Here is a 13,820-nt window from a genome sequence, read left to right as displayed (position 1 = left end):
TCAATTGTGCCACCGTTTAGTCTGTGTTTCCAGTCTACTTTAGCCAACTCTGCCCTCATCCCACTGTAGTCCCCTTTGTTTAAGCATAGTATGCTCGTTTGAGATACTACTTCCTCACCCTCAATCTGTATTACAAATTCAACCATACTGTGATCACTCATTCAGAGAGGATCTTTTACTAGGAGATCGTTTATTATTCCTGTCTCATTACACAAAACCAGATCTAAGATCGCTTGCTCCCTTGTAGGTTCTGTAACATACTGTTCTAAGAAACAATCCCGTATGCATTCTATGAATTCCTCCTCAAGGCTACCCCGTGCGATTTGAATTGACCAATCGATATGTAGGTTAAAATAAATATTAAATTAACTCACTAATCTTCACACTGGTTCCAATTAATCCTGATATACATTACATACTGGTGAAAATATCAATTCTCTCATTGTGAAAGGTGATATAAATACTTAACTACACCGTTTATAACTAAAATAGTTCTATTAGCTGACAGTGTTGTATATGAAATAGAAGTGATGGCCCCATCTTGTTCAAGTGTGGCTTCTCCATCTTTAATAAAACTGCTCTGCTATTGAAAAAAATCCTTTTGAGGGGTTGTGTTCAAGTGTGTAGGTCTACATGATTGCTTTACTGAGAAAGTGAAGGGTCACAGCCAACACTGAATGACATGCCAACGTTAAAAGGTCATGAAGTGGTGGTGATGCTTCAATTTTACAGGGCCATTGTATGACCACTTTTGCACCATACAAACCAGTTTCAGATGCACACCAACAAATAAAAGTGGTAAGTAAACTTGAAAGTAGGGTCGATGATCTGAGTCCTGAGTGCACTGGAGCTGGGTTTTGTACCACCCCTCCAATAGGTATTCTTAGACTGTTTGGGCATTGTACCAGGTGCAGTCTAACTCCGGCAAGATGCAACTTCAAAAGTGCCCAGGACGTCCACTGGACCGCCTGGGAACTCTTAGAAATTTGTATGTAACCTTTTAATTTGAGAAGAAAGCAATGCTGCCACTCACTCTCCAGTGGAAAGAAGAGGTCCATGTATGTGTTTACAAATGTGCATGCACAGAAATCCCTTTAACACCCAGCTTGACGCTTGGATCAAATGGCTGTGCACTACAATTACTGATCGGAGACCAATGTTAGTAGTGCAGTGAAATCCTTAAAACCCTGTAGATTGTAGGGTGGAGGGTGTTAAGAAGGCCTGGGAGGTGGAAGGACCCGTATAAAATTGAATAGTTAGACAAATAGAATAGTAAACAAGATAGGCCAATATAATAGACACATGAGCCGAAAAAGGACATTGAGTGATACTATTGCACAAATGTTAAACACACTTGTATCAAACTCATCTCTTCGTGTTTTACAAGAGGTGTTAACTGGTTTAATTTAATTGGATGTCTCCATTAAATAAATGGAGAGACAAATTTGTTACAAGCTCACTGAGCGTTCATTTGATAGCATAATTTCTCATTTCCAGGCTTCGGTTATCTACATAGAGTTTTTCCACCTGACATTAATATTCAGAAAAATATAATTCAAATTTACATGTTTACATTATACAAATTTAGTTTTACTTCAAACTGATAAAATAGGAAAGGGACAGATAGATATACAGGCAAACAGATGGACTGCAATATAGAGAAATTGATAGATAGCTAAAGCTCCTATTCCTGGTATGATGTGACATTTATACAGAAAGCGAAACTGACTACATAATGTACTCATGGCTTTGTCGTTTATATTTTAAGCCTGATTATTTCATGTTACATAAGCAGGCTGCATCACCTCAGGACCCATTCAATTTAAAAGAGAGTACTAAAGGACACAAGTCTTATCTGCCTATTATTTCAGCAAGGTGCCATTTGATACAAAACGAGGGTAGAGTTTGTAAATCTAAAATCTTGATTTGTATTCTGCATTTCACTTCCAAAATCTCTAAAACTGAAAGCTGCGATACAGATTACCCATTTCTTTTGATGCAACTTCTGGATTTTGGAATTTTTCGATGTGTGCTGAAAGGCACTGACTTCACCCATACCAATCTTTCATTCGCCATGTGTCTCATCTTGAGCTAAATGGATCCATCAATTGGGGAAACAGCTGAAAAATTCCACCCATGACCAATTTGCGGTCAGACAGAAATGTAGCATTTGGCCCAGATGTGAGCACAAGAGATAGAATTATCCTCCAAGTGCTCTTGTGTCAGTACATTATTGATCAGTACTATATTTCAATCCATGTTCACCGTTATGCTCTCCATTAACGGAACCTCCACTGAAACACATTACCTGAGGAACACAGCGTTCACTTTGTATAGCAATCAACTCACTGTAATTAGTCAAGCACTTTATGTTTGAGGTATCATGTTTTCATTGTGACCTGAATATCTGTCTAACATGCTATTGCAGGAGTGAAGCCATAATTTACCATCTCACTTACACAGGAAACAGATGATACAAATGCTTAAGTGACTGGGCAGATTAGTTCTACCCTTTCTCCCCTAAATCGCATTATGACAGCTTTAATTCCCTGGTCCATTAAACACTGTCTAATCTAAGTTTTATGAGATGACTTGTGCAGGGTTTTATTCTATCTCTTCCTGCCAGAAGTATATGTAACAAAATCTAAATAGTCAGTAGATGTGTACTTTCAGAAAAGCAATTTTTTAAAAAACAGCATCTTCCTTTCTATAAAATAAACTATCTGTGGTGCTTATTGCTATTAATATTGGTGTCTATGTGCCATGGAATTAATGACCAGGGCAGCATCATGTTTACACAGTGTGAGCTTTACAGCTTTATAAATAGCACTAATCCCCCAATAAAATCAGAGCTTCCTTGTAATCACAGAGGTTGACTAGGGAGTTAAACTGTGATTCCACTCATCTTTTTTTTTAAGGTTCATTAGGTGCGCAGCTACCTCCAAGACCTCCTTTGTCTTTCATGTCATCTTTGTCTGAACCTTTTCCGCCCATGGGAGATGAAGTAGTAGCCAGGTTTTCCAGCCCAGTGAAAGATTTGCTTCCCCCGTTCTCGTAGAGTTGTCCATGTACTGGCTGCAGCTGCCAGGTCAGGCCAAACAGGTGCACTGCTGTAAAACCAACAGGCAGTTTTTATTCATGTACGTAGATCCCTGCAGTTAATTCAGATGTACTCGACAAAGTGAAACGATTAGGACTCATTTTAAATGAGATTTCAGTCTCTAGTCTAACTTGTTTTCCAGTTTCATAAATACGGCAAGTGATTTGGCACAGTGGGACCAGCTATGACAAAACCAGTAAGTTTCTACACTCACTATCTGCGGTGCAATTTGCTGCTCGAGTACCACCATTCTGCATAAATAAGTCCCAAAGGCTTTGCAACTGCTAATTTCTAGCAGGTGTAAGTGATAAATCACTTGCTGCAACTAATCATTTGCCCTAATCACAAAGTTAAATGGATCATTGAAGGAGGGTACTTTGTATTATATCTCGACATAGAGATGCAAGTGAACAATTTGTTTCCCAGCATATTGGTTATTTCATTTTTCAAATCTACTCATTTGACAATTTTTGGTGCAAATGAAATAAGGGATAATATTCCAATTATTTAACACACTACCTAAAATAATAGTGACACTCTGAACCTTGCTTAGTAAATGAATGATAGAAACTTGGCTGGTGGCTTAATATATAAATTTTGATGTACTATTTTGCCATATAGACCTTGGTTCGATTCCTATTCTGTGCTAAACTAACTGGTCTCATTTGGCTACAATTTGGCTGAGAGGGGACGAATCAGTCGGGATTCCTACTGGTGATTGCTATCCAGTGACCCCTGCTGGAAACGGACATGTTTGGATATGGAGTAAGGGGTGTAAGGACATGATCAGGACTGGCTTGGATACCCCTCACGGTTTAGTCTGTCAGGCTGAAGTATCAAAGGACGGCCAATGGGTGTGGAACTGCATTCCAGCATGGGCCAATACCGTGAGGAGAGAGCTACTTTGGACAGAACAAAAGTTGGGCAACAAAAATGTTGGCTTGCTTAGCAATAAAACACATTTCGCAAAAAAAAGCAAACAATTGACTAAGCACACCTCAAGTCTAATTTTGTTGGCAAGATTCATGTCCATTTGATTTTTTGTCTGGTTTTAGGATTATCAGACACGTTAGATTAAGTTAAATTCATTCAACACGTACAAATAATCTGAAAAAAAATCTCACATATATATCACCACATGTAAACAATGTTTCTAGTGACAATGAAATGATTCATTCCACATGGAACAAATGGTCAGATGACTCGACACTTTCATGTGGATAGAATAATTTCCTACTTCATGACGACATATGCTCCAAAATACTAAACCTTATTCATATGTGTCAACTACCAGCATTCCAGCCCATGGGATAGAAATCTAGCACCACCCTAAACGGGTCGCACCGACCACTTTTGATGTGCTTTCACCACCGCTGTGGATGAGGTGGCCTCCTGCGTGAAATTCAGCTCTTTGGCATTTTTTTTTGGAGCGGACCAGAAGTCGGTCATAATGGAGGCAGAAGTGCCGCAGTGAGCACGCTAGAGGGCCGGAAGTGGAGGCGGGACGGCGTCTGCACCGCTGTCAATCATCAGCCTGGCGCTACTGACGTCATGACGTGTATGCATCGCCACGTCTCTCCCCTTCACTTAAAGGGGAGAGCCACTGCGAGCTCTGCGATTATTTTAGTTAGGTCCACTGGGCCACCAGGGGGGACTTTGGCTGGGCCAGCGGCCTGGTACCCAAGAGGGGGTGTCAGCTGCCTGTTGGCGGCCCGGCCGAACCCGAGGGCATAATTGTCGGGCCGACCTGGCAGTCGGCCGACAAAAAAAAATGGCGGCCACAGCAGTGCGCCCGCCCCTTGAATAACCGCCACACAGCCAGGTCGCACATACTTCGAAGACAGTGCACCAAAAGCAAAGGCTGAATTTCGGCCCCGATGTGTCAACTTGTTAATATTTCATAAGAGAACAAAAGAAACTTTCATGATAACTTTTTCAAATAGCTTGGAGGTTGGAAATATTAATCAATCACAATTGACTGATTGACTGGTGGGAGTTGAATATTTCAGTCAATCAAATTGGTTGGCAGGTGAGACGAGAGCCTGTCAGAACCGATCAATCATGCATTGTTTTCTCCCAGTGCTGTTTGCACATGAACTTGAGGCAGAAAGTTTTAAAGTGAGCTGATGGTTTCTGAGTCACATCCTATGTTCCCTGCAAGGTGCGCAGGTGCACTGCCGCGCAGTGAGCTGTAAAGTCCCGCGCTGTTAAATGCACAGGGAAAAAGTCAACAGCGCCCAAGACAAGGATGGCGGCGATGCTCAAGGAACAAAGCAACAGGACCCCTTCGCCGCATAAGTATGGCGGCACTCGCTCTCTGGACAACAAAAGCAACTCTGGTGACCCGCACAAAGATGGCTGCAGAGCTCTTTCCATCGGGTGGTTGATGCCATTGATGTTCCCTTCCCAGAACTGACTCCCGGTGAGTTCCAGTGGGAGTCGAGTACCCGTAGGGCAGCAGCTGGTGGTCTGGCTACCATGGGAGTGCGCAGCGAGGGAAGCAGCCTGGCCAGCGACCTGCAGCAGTCTGAGCAGCCCAGCACAGTAAGGAGGAGGCCCAGCACTAACTCACTTCCTGTTGACCGCGCTCCACTTTAGCGCTGCTCCACCTCGCACTACGTGAGTAATGCACTATCCCAGTTTCAGTCCTGTTTAGCTGCGCTGAAGAGTATTTTGCATTTGCTTCTGGTTCTGTAAAATATGGAGCCATCTGGACAGTAGTTCAATCTGTAGAAAGTATTCTAGAGTTGTGAATACTTTCTGCCTTCCAAGGTATAGTGGATATTCTACAGGAGATGTAATGCATATCTTACAGGTTCTTCAGTAAGTGATTTACCATGATTGAGGCTAACTGTTAGAACTGAGCTACAATAACTCGGTGTGGCGGAGGGTAAAATACACTACTTCTCAATTCATAGGAGATGCAGTCTGCTTGTGGAAACTGTCACCAAGCCATTTTCATGATAAAGTTTTGTAAACTTGAAGTTTAACACCCGCATCATCTTCATTAACACAGTGTTATGCTGCACCTGGCTCCAAACCCTGGCGATGAGGGGGTATCTCTGGGTACTGGGGATGAGTTAGAATATATTTATATTTAGGTTAACTTTAAAAAACATTATCCTGATTTCTAGACAGTGAGTGTCTTGGTGAACCTCTTGAGGCAAAACTTCTTTCTTATGTTTCATATTTCAATTCATGCGGTAGAAGGTGAGTTGTGGGTGTGTAACCCAAGAAGACGATCCTGAACTGGAAATGTTGAGGTGAATGAGTGTCTGATTAAAGTTGAACAATACCAAGGCGGAAGGGGGAGGGAAGCACTTTTTAATCATAAAATGTTGGAAACAAAGTTATTGCTAATGACTGGTGTAATAGTAAAACTTAACAGAACAAGTTATTTGGTTCATCAAGTGTTTTCCTTCCACCAACAATATCTAGTTTATTTGTATTTAGGATGAGACGTTAAATCTGCTTCTGTGGTTCAGATGGATTAGTAAGAGACAGCCAGCACGGATTTGTTGAAGGCAAATCGTGTCTGACTAACCTGATTGAATACTTTGATGAAGTGACAGAGAGAGTTGATGAAGGTATTGTTGTCGATTTATATATGGACTTTCAAAAGGCAGTTGATGAAGTACCACATAATAGCCTTATACAGAAAATAAAGGCACATGGTATTAAAGGGACGGTGGTAACTTTGGGTACATAATTGACTACGGGATAGGAGGCCGAGAGTAGTGGTGAATGAATGTTTTTCTGACTGGAGAGAAGTATGCAGTAGGGTCCCTCAGGGGTTGGGATTAGGACCATTGCTTTACTTGTTATATATTAATGACCTGGGCTTGGGTACAGGAAATACAATTTTGAAGTTTGCAGATGATACAAAACTTGACAATGTAGTAAATAGTGATTTGTGACAGTGAGGTGGAAATATGGCATGACTGTATACATCCTTTAAGTGGTTGTTGTTGCAAAAGTTGTTGTTGTAAAATTTGCTCATGGACAAAAACGTGGCGCTTCAAGGAGCCTGTGGCCTGCTCAGTATAAAAAAAATTAGAGGGAACATTGTTCGCATCGAGATTTATTTAGTGTTTGTCCCCAAATAAGTCATATAAATTAATTAAGCTGCTAAAAAAAGCTTTGATTTAAAAAAAACCTAAAATAAACCTTCTGGGATGTAACTTGCTATTATCTTATATGAAGGTTTCTTCAAAGCTGGTTGCAAAGGTTATTTTTTGCAAGAAGGTGCTTATTCCATTTTTATGAATTCATAGTTTTATTTTTAGATTTAATGTTTCGGTAACCAATCCAATAAACTTTATTTTTGGCTGAAGAGCAGAATTACATCAGGCTCCAAAGTGACACATATATGACAAATAAAGTGTTCAGAATCAAACTTTTCTGGGAGTGGGCATGTACCAGACTTAATTAGAAAATGAATCTCATTCCTTCACTATTTCCCTTTATTAATTTATAAATCCATCCTTGCTGCAAATAGGGATTTGGTGTATTTTGGATTTCCCCCCAGCAATAAAAGTGATTGAATGTTGGGTAGAATTGCAGCTTAGCTAGTGATGAGCCCATGTATCATTTTCAATCTAACTCTTTGGCTACATATATCATTGGCCGACCCATGGGGCGGGTTTTCTACTCAGTTCTTTTGCAGCGTATGGTCACCTTTTGCTAGTTTTCTCGGTTGGCATTCAAACCAATTCAAACCAACACTGTTCAGTCTATGTTATGACACAATAGAGTCTATTCTGAGCTGCACTTTCTGGACGGGGCACAGAAGAAACTCGGGCGGGAAGGATTGCAAGCTTGTAATTCAGAATTTTCTTCCATGAATTTAAATGGACTGAAAATTAGGATGTAGGATTGGGTGTGAGGGGTGGGTGGAGGAATCTGTTACAGGTGTTTTCTCCTCCCCGCTCGATTTTCCTCTCTGCACTCCACCCAGGAGATACTTTTCATCCAGCTGGTATAGCTGAAAATCGACACCAACTAAACCGAGTGTATTCAAATTTCTCACCAAAAAACATGGCATTTAATGTGAATCAGTTTCTTACCTAATATGGGTATGAGTTGTATAGTCCATATGTAGATCTTTAACTTCTTCTCTAACTTGCACATAACTAAATAATCCAATCCTTAATTTGCCCAAACACTCACTCTTCTTGTGAGTAATGTAACATTTATGCAAGGCTTTCTCCTTAAGGGGTTAGCTTTCTTGCCTCTGAGTCAGAAGGTTGTGAGTACAAGTCCCACTCCAGAGACTTGAGCACAAAGATCTAGACTGTCACTCCAGTGCAGTGCTGAGGGAGTGCTGCACTGTCAGAGGTGCTGTCTTTTGGATGAGACATTAAACCTGATAGGGCAGAAGGGGCTATCAGGTGGATGTAAAATAACCCATGGCACTATTTCGAAGAAGAACAGGGAAATTCTCCCTGGCGTCCTGGCCAATATTTATCCCTCAAAACAACTAAAACAGATGATCTGATTATCAAATTGCTGCTTGTGGGACCTTGCTGTGTGCAAATAGGCTGCCATGGTTTCCGATATTACTACAGTGACTACACCTCAAAATACTTCATTGGCTGTAAAGCACTTTGTAATGTCCTGAGGTTGGGAAAGGTGCGAAATAAATACAAGTCTTTCTGTATTTTCTTTCTCATTATCTTCCTATGCTCATCATCATTTCCAGCATAGTTACTCCTCCGCTTCTTCCAATCTTACAAAAGCTGTTTAATGTCACACTTTCAGTTGACCATCAGTTTGCATTTTTGGAAGTTATCTGAAAGAATTCATCACCAAAACAAAAGCAAAATACCGTGGATGCTGGAAATCTGAAATAAAAACAGAAAATGCCCGAAATACTCAACATCTGTGGCGAGAGGAGCAGAGTTAATGTTTCAGGTCGATAACCTTTTGTCAGAACTGGAAGAAGTTAGAGATGTAACAATTTAGTAGCAAGTGCAGAGCCATGAAAAAAGGGTGAGGGCTAGAAAGAACAAGGGAAAGCTCTGTGATAGGGTGGAGGACAGTGGTGATTAAATCACAAAGGAATGGCGATACAAGGCAAAATGGGGTGGCAATGGGACCAAAAAAGAAACAAAAGATGGGTCTAGAGCAATGGTCCATCTTATATTTTTTTGGTATGTGGCCCCTTTTAGGGATTGCGTGGCCCATTCACAATTTTCCGCTGGTAGGAGACTTAACATTGAAAAATGGCCATGCAACCTCCAGGGAACATTGATCCACAGGCTGTAAAGTGCTGAATCAAAGGATGAAGTGCTGTTCTTTGAGGTTTCGATAAGTCACGTTACAGCCTTCCAGCCTCAACATTAAGTTCAACAACTTTAGATCATAACCACTGCTCCTATTTTCTTGGATAGTACATGCTAGTAATGATTCTGCTGTAACCATTTACATCTCCCCTGGACCCATCTTTTGTTTTTTTACTTGCCCTGTTACCATCCACTTTTGCCTTGAGCTATCATCCCTTTTGACATTTAATCACTCCTACCTTTCACCCTATCAAAGATCTTCACTTTTGTCGTTTCCTCCCCCCGCACCTCCCCATCTTTCCCTGGTTGTGCATTTGCTTATAAAGTATTAAATATCGAACTTCTTCCAGTTCTGATGAAGGTCATCGACTTGAAACATTGGGGGTGAAATTTGATTTGGCCCCAAAACGTGCTTGTTCAAAGTATTGCAGGCAGCACGCAAAATTCGTGCTGTCTGCTCATTTAAGTAATTGGAGCGCTGAGCGCTCGAGCCAATAAAATTTTGCCGAGGCTCTCTGCAATTCTTAAAGGGGTGGTGTTTTGTTGCAGTAAGACATCATTGTAACTCTGCATGCAGACATGGCTCAACAGGTCAGCAGACATGATGCAGAGCTGGCAGCCTTGATCCTGGGGGTGCACAAAGAAAGACAGGTCCTCTATCCACAGGGGGGCAGGAGGAGCTAGCAGAAGCCATCAATGCCACATGTGTTGCCCCCAGGACCTGGAACCAGTGTCACAAGAAGTTTAATGATCTCACACGAGTGGTCAAGGTGAGTGAATACATCTTCAAATACCATATCCCACCAAATGCAGCACTAGCCTCCCAAACTGCTCAAGGCTTTGTGTCTTAATGCAAGGAGTATCCGCAATAAGGTGGATGAATTAATTGTGCAAATAGATGTTAACAAATATGATGTGATTGGGATAACGGAGACGTGGCTCCAGGATGATCAGGGCTGGGAACTCAACATCCAGGGGTATTCAACATTCAGGAAGGATAGAATAAAAGGAAAAGGAGGTGGGGTAGCATTGCTGGTTAAAGAGGAGATTAATGCAATAGTTAGGAAAGACATTAGCTTGGATGATGTGGAATCTATATGGGTAGAGCTGCAGAACACTAAAGGGCAAAAATCGTTAGTGGGAGTTGTGTACAGACCTCCAAACAGTAGTAGTGATGTTGGGGAGGGCATCAAACAGGAAATTAGGAGTGCATGCAATAAAGGTGCAGCAGTTATAATGGGTGACTTTAATATGCACATAGATTGGGCTAGCCAAACTGGAAGCAATACGGTGGAGGAGGATTTCCTGGAATGCATAAGGGATGGTTTTCTAGACCAATATGTCGAGGAACCAACTAGGGGGGAGGCCATCTTAGACTGGGTGTTGTGTAATGAGAGAGGATTAATTAGCAATCTCATTGTGCGAGGCCCCTTGGGGAAGAGTGACCATAATATGGTGGAATTCTGCATTAGGATGGAGAATGAAACAGTTAATTCAGAGACCATGGTCCAGAACTTAAAGAAGGGTAACTTTGAAGGTATGAGGCATGAATTGGCTAAGATAGATTGGCTAATGATACTTAAGGGGTTGACTGTGGATGGGCAATGGCAGACATTTAGAGAACGCATGGATGAATTACAACAATTGTACATTCCTGTCTGGCGTAAAAATAAAAAAGGGAAGGTGGCTCAACCGTGGCTATCTAGAGAAATCAGGGATAGTATTAAAGCCAAGGAAGTGGCATACAAATTGGCCAGAAATAGCAGCGAACCTGGGGACTGGGAGAAATTTAGAACTCAGCAGAGGAGGACAAAGGGTTTGATTAGGGTAGGGAAAATGGAGTACGAGAAGAAGCTTGCAGGGAACATTAAGGCGGATTGCAAAAGTTTCTATAGGTATGTAAAGAGAAAGAGGTTAGTAAAGACAAACGTAGGTCCCCTGCAGTCAGAATCAGGGGAAGTCATAACGGGGAACAAAGAAATGGCAGACCAATTGAACAAGTACTTTGGTTCAGTATTCACTAAGGAGGACACAAACAACCTTCCGGATATAAAAGTGGTCAGAGGGTCTATTAAGGAGGAGGAACTGAGGGAAATCTTTATTAGTCGGGAAATTGTGTTGGGGAAATTGATGGGATTGAAGGCCGATAAATCCCCAGGGCCTGATGGACTGCATCCCAGAGTACTTAAGGAGGTGGCCTTGGAAATAGCGGATGCATTGACAGTCATTTTCCAACATTCCATTGACTCTGGATCAGTTCCTATCGAGTGGAGGGTAGCCAATGTAACCCCACTTTTTAAAAAAGGAGGGAGAGAGAAAGCAGGGAATTATAGACCGGTCAGCCTGACCTCAGTAGTGGGTAAAATGATGGAATCAATTATTAAGGATGTCATAGCAGCGCATTTGGAAAATGGTGACATGATAGGTCCAAGTCAGCATGGATTTGTAAAAGGGAGATCATGCTTGACAAATCTTCTGGAATTTTTTGAGGATGTTTCCAATAAAGTGGACAAAGGAGTACCAGTTGATGTGGTATATTTGGACTTTCAGAAGGCTTTCGACAAGGTCCCACACAGGAGATTAATGTGCAAAGTTAAAGCACATGGGATTGGGGGTAGTGTGCTGACGTGGATTGAGAACTGGTTGTCAGACAGGAAGCAAAGAGTAGGAGTAAATGGGTACTTTTCGGAATGGCAGGCAGTGACTAGTGGGGTACCGCAGGGTTCTGTGCTGGGGCCCCAGCTGTTTACATTGTACATTAATGATTTAGACGAGGGGATTAAATGTAGTATCTCCAAATTTGCGGATGACACTAAGTTGGGTGGCAGTGTGAGCTGCGAGGAGGATGCTATGAGGCTACAGAGTGACTTGGATAGGTTAGGTGAGTGGGCAAATGCGTGGCAGATGAAGTATAATGTGGATAAATGTGAGGTTATCCACTTTGGTGGTAAAAACAGAGAGACAGACTATTATCTGAATGGTGACAGATTAGGAAAAGGGAAGGTGCAACGAGACCTGGGTGTCATGGTACATCAGTCATTGAAGGTTGGCATGCAGGTACAGCAGGCGGTTAAGAAAGCAAATGGCATGTTGGCCTTCATAGCGAGGGGATTTGAGTACAGGGGCAGGGAGGTGTTGCTACAGTTGTACAGGGCCTTCGTGAGGCCACACCTGGAGTATTGTGTACAGTTTTGGTCTCCTAACTTGAGGAAGGACATACTTGCTGTTGAGGGAGTGCAGCGAAGATTCACCAGACTGATTCCCGGGATGGTGGGACTGACCTATCAAGAAAGACTGAATCAACTGGGCTTGTATTCACTGGAGTTCAGAAGAGTGAGAGGGGACCTCATAGAAACGTTTAAAATTCTGACGGGTTTGGACAGGTTGGATGCAGGAAGAATGTTCCCAATGTTGGGGAAGTCCAGAACCAGGGGTCACAGTCTAAGGATAAGGGGTAAGCCATTTAGGACCGAGATAAGGAGAAACTTCTTCACCCAGAGAGTGGTGAACCTGTGGAATTCTCTACCACAGGAAGTTGTTGAGGCCAATTCACTAAATATATTCAAAAGGGAGTTAGATGAAGTCCTTACTACTCGGGGGATCAAGGGGTATGGCGTGAAAGCAGGAAGTGGGTACTGAAGTTTCATGTTCAGCCATGAACTCGTTGAATGGCGGTGCAGGCTAGAAGGGCTGAATGGCCTGCTCCTGCACCTATTTTCTATGTTTCTATGTTTTCTATGTAATGCACCGTACCTCTATCACTCACCTACCAACAATCACGACTCAAACCTCACAATCATAGCTTCACCTCACCCTCACACACTTACCTCGGCTGCAAGTCTCACACCCACATCTCACACACAGCCAGCAATTCAACCATGGCAGGCATGTCACCCAAACACATTGCACCATACTCACTGACACACTTCGCTTTCTCTTACAGGCCAAGGTGGCGCATAACAGACGTGAGCAGCAGTAGACAGAACCTCACTCAGCTGGAGGAGATGGTGGTGGAGATAAATGGAGGGGCCATCACTGAGGCCGTGGAGAGTGCTGGGGTTGAAAGCATTAATGATGATGGTATGCTCACACCTAATCCTTGTTCTGACATCCCATTTCCCCTGTTTCCTCACCTCTGACAATAAGTGTGAGGAACTCATGGACATCTTTGTCTCTAACAATGAGACCATCCGTTCAGTTGCCTCTGCCACTTCCCTTCATTCCCCTAGCCCACCAGGCCAAATTTCCTCTAAGGATTCCCACTGCCTTAGCCCTGACCTCACATCTTTCTCCAGTTTCTCTCCGGTCTCCCCTCATGACCTCTCCATGCTCATCTTGTCCATGAGACTCACTTCCTGCTCCCTCAAACCTATTCCCACAAAACTGCTGACCACCCAATTTTCTTTCCGGCTCCGATGTTAACTGACATTGTTAAA

At 42.5% G+C, this 13,820-nt stretch overlaps 1 protein-coding gene across 3 annotated transcripts in view; it reads right to left on the bottom strand.

The window, feature by feature from the left end:
* tenm1 (teneurin transmembrane protein 1) overlaps positions 1 to 13,820 on the bottom strand; it is a 1,011,052-nt gene that overhangs the window by 341,242 nt on the left and 655,990 nt on the right. For 2 of the 3 annotated variants that reach the window (XM_070882702.1, XM_070882703.1), the window contains one exon: positions 2,949 to 3,110. In XM_070882702.1, the coding sequence (XP_070738803.1) occupies positions 2,949 to 3,110 (162 nt within the window). Of the gene's footprint in view, positions 1 to 2,939; positions 3,111 to 13,820 lie in introns of all 3 variants that reach the window. The other variant, XM_070882701.1, reaches the window with a different exon arrangement.

The sequence above is a fragment of the Pristiophorus japonicus genome, chromosome 6, assembly GCF_044704955.1.
Source record: "Pristiophorus japonicus isolate sPriJap1 chromosome 6, sPriJap1.hap1, whole genome shotgun sequence".
Lineage (NCBI taxonomy): Eukaryota > Metazoa > Chordata > Chondrichthyes > Pristiophoridae > Pristiophorus > Pristiophorus japonicus.
This window is presented reverse-complemented; position numbering and strand designations above follow the sequence as displayed.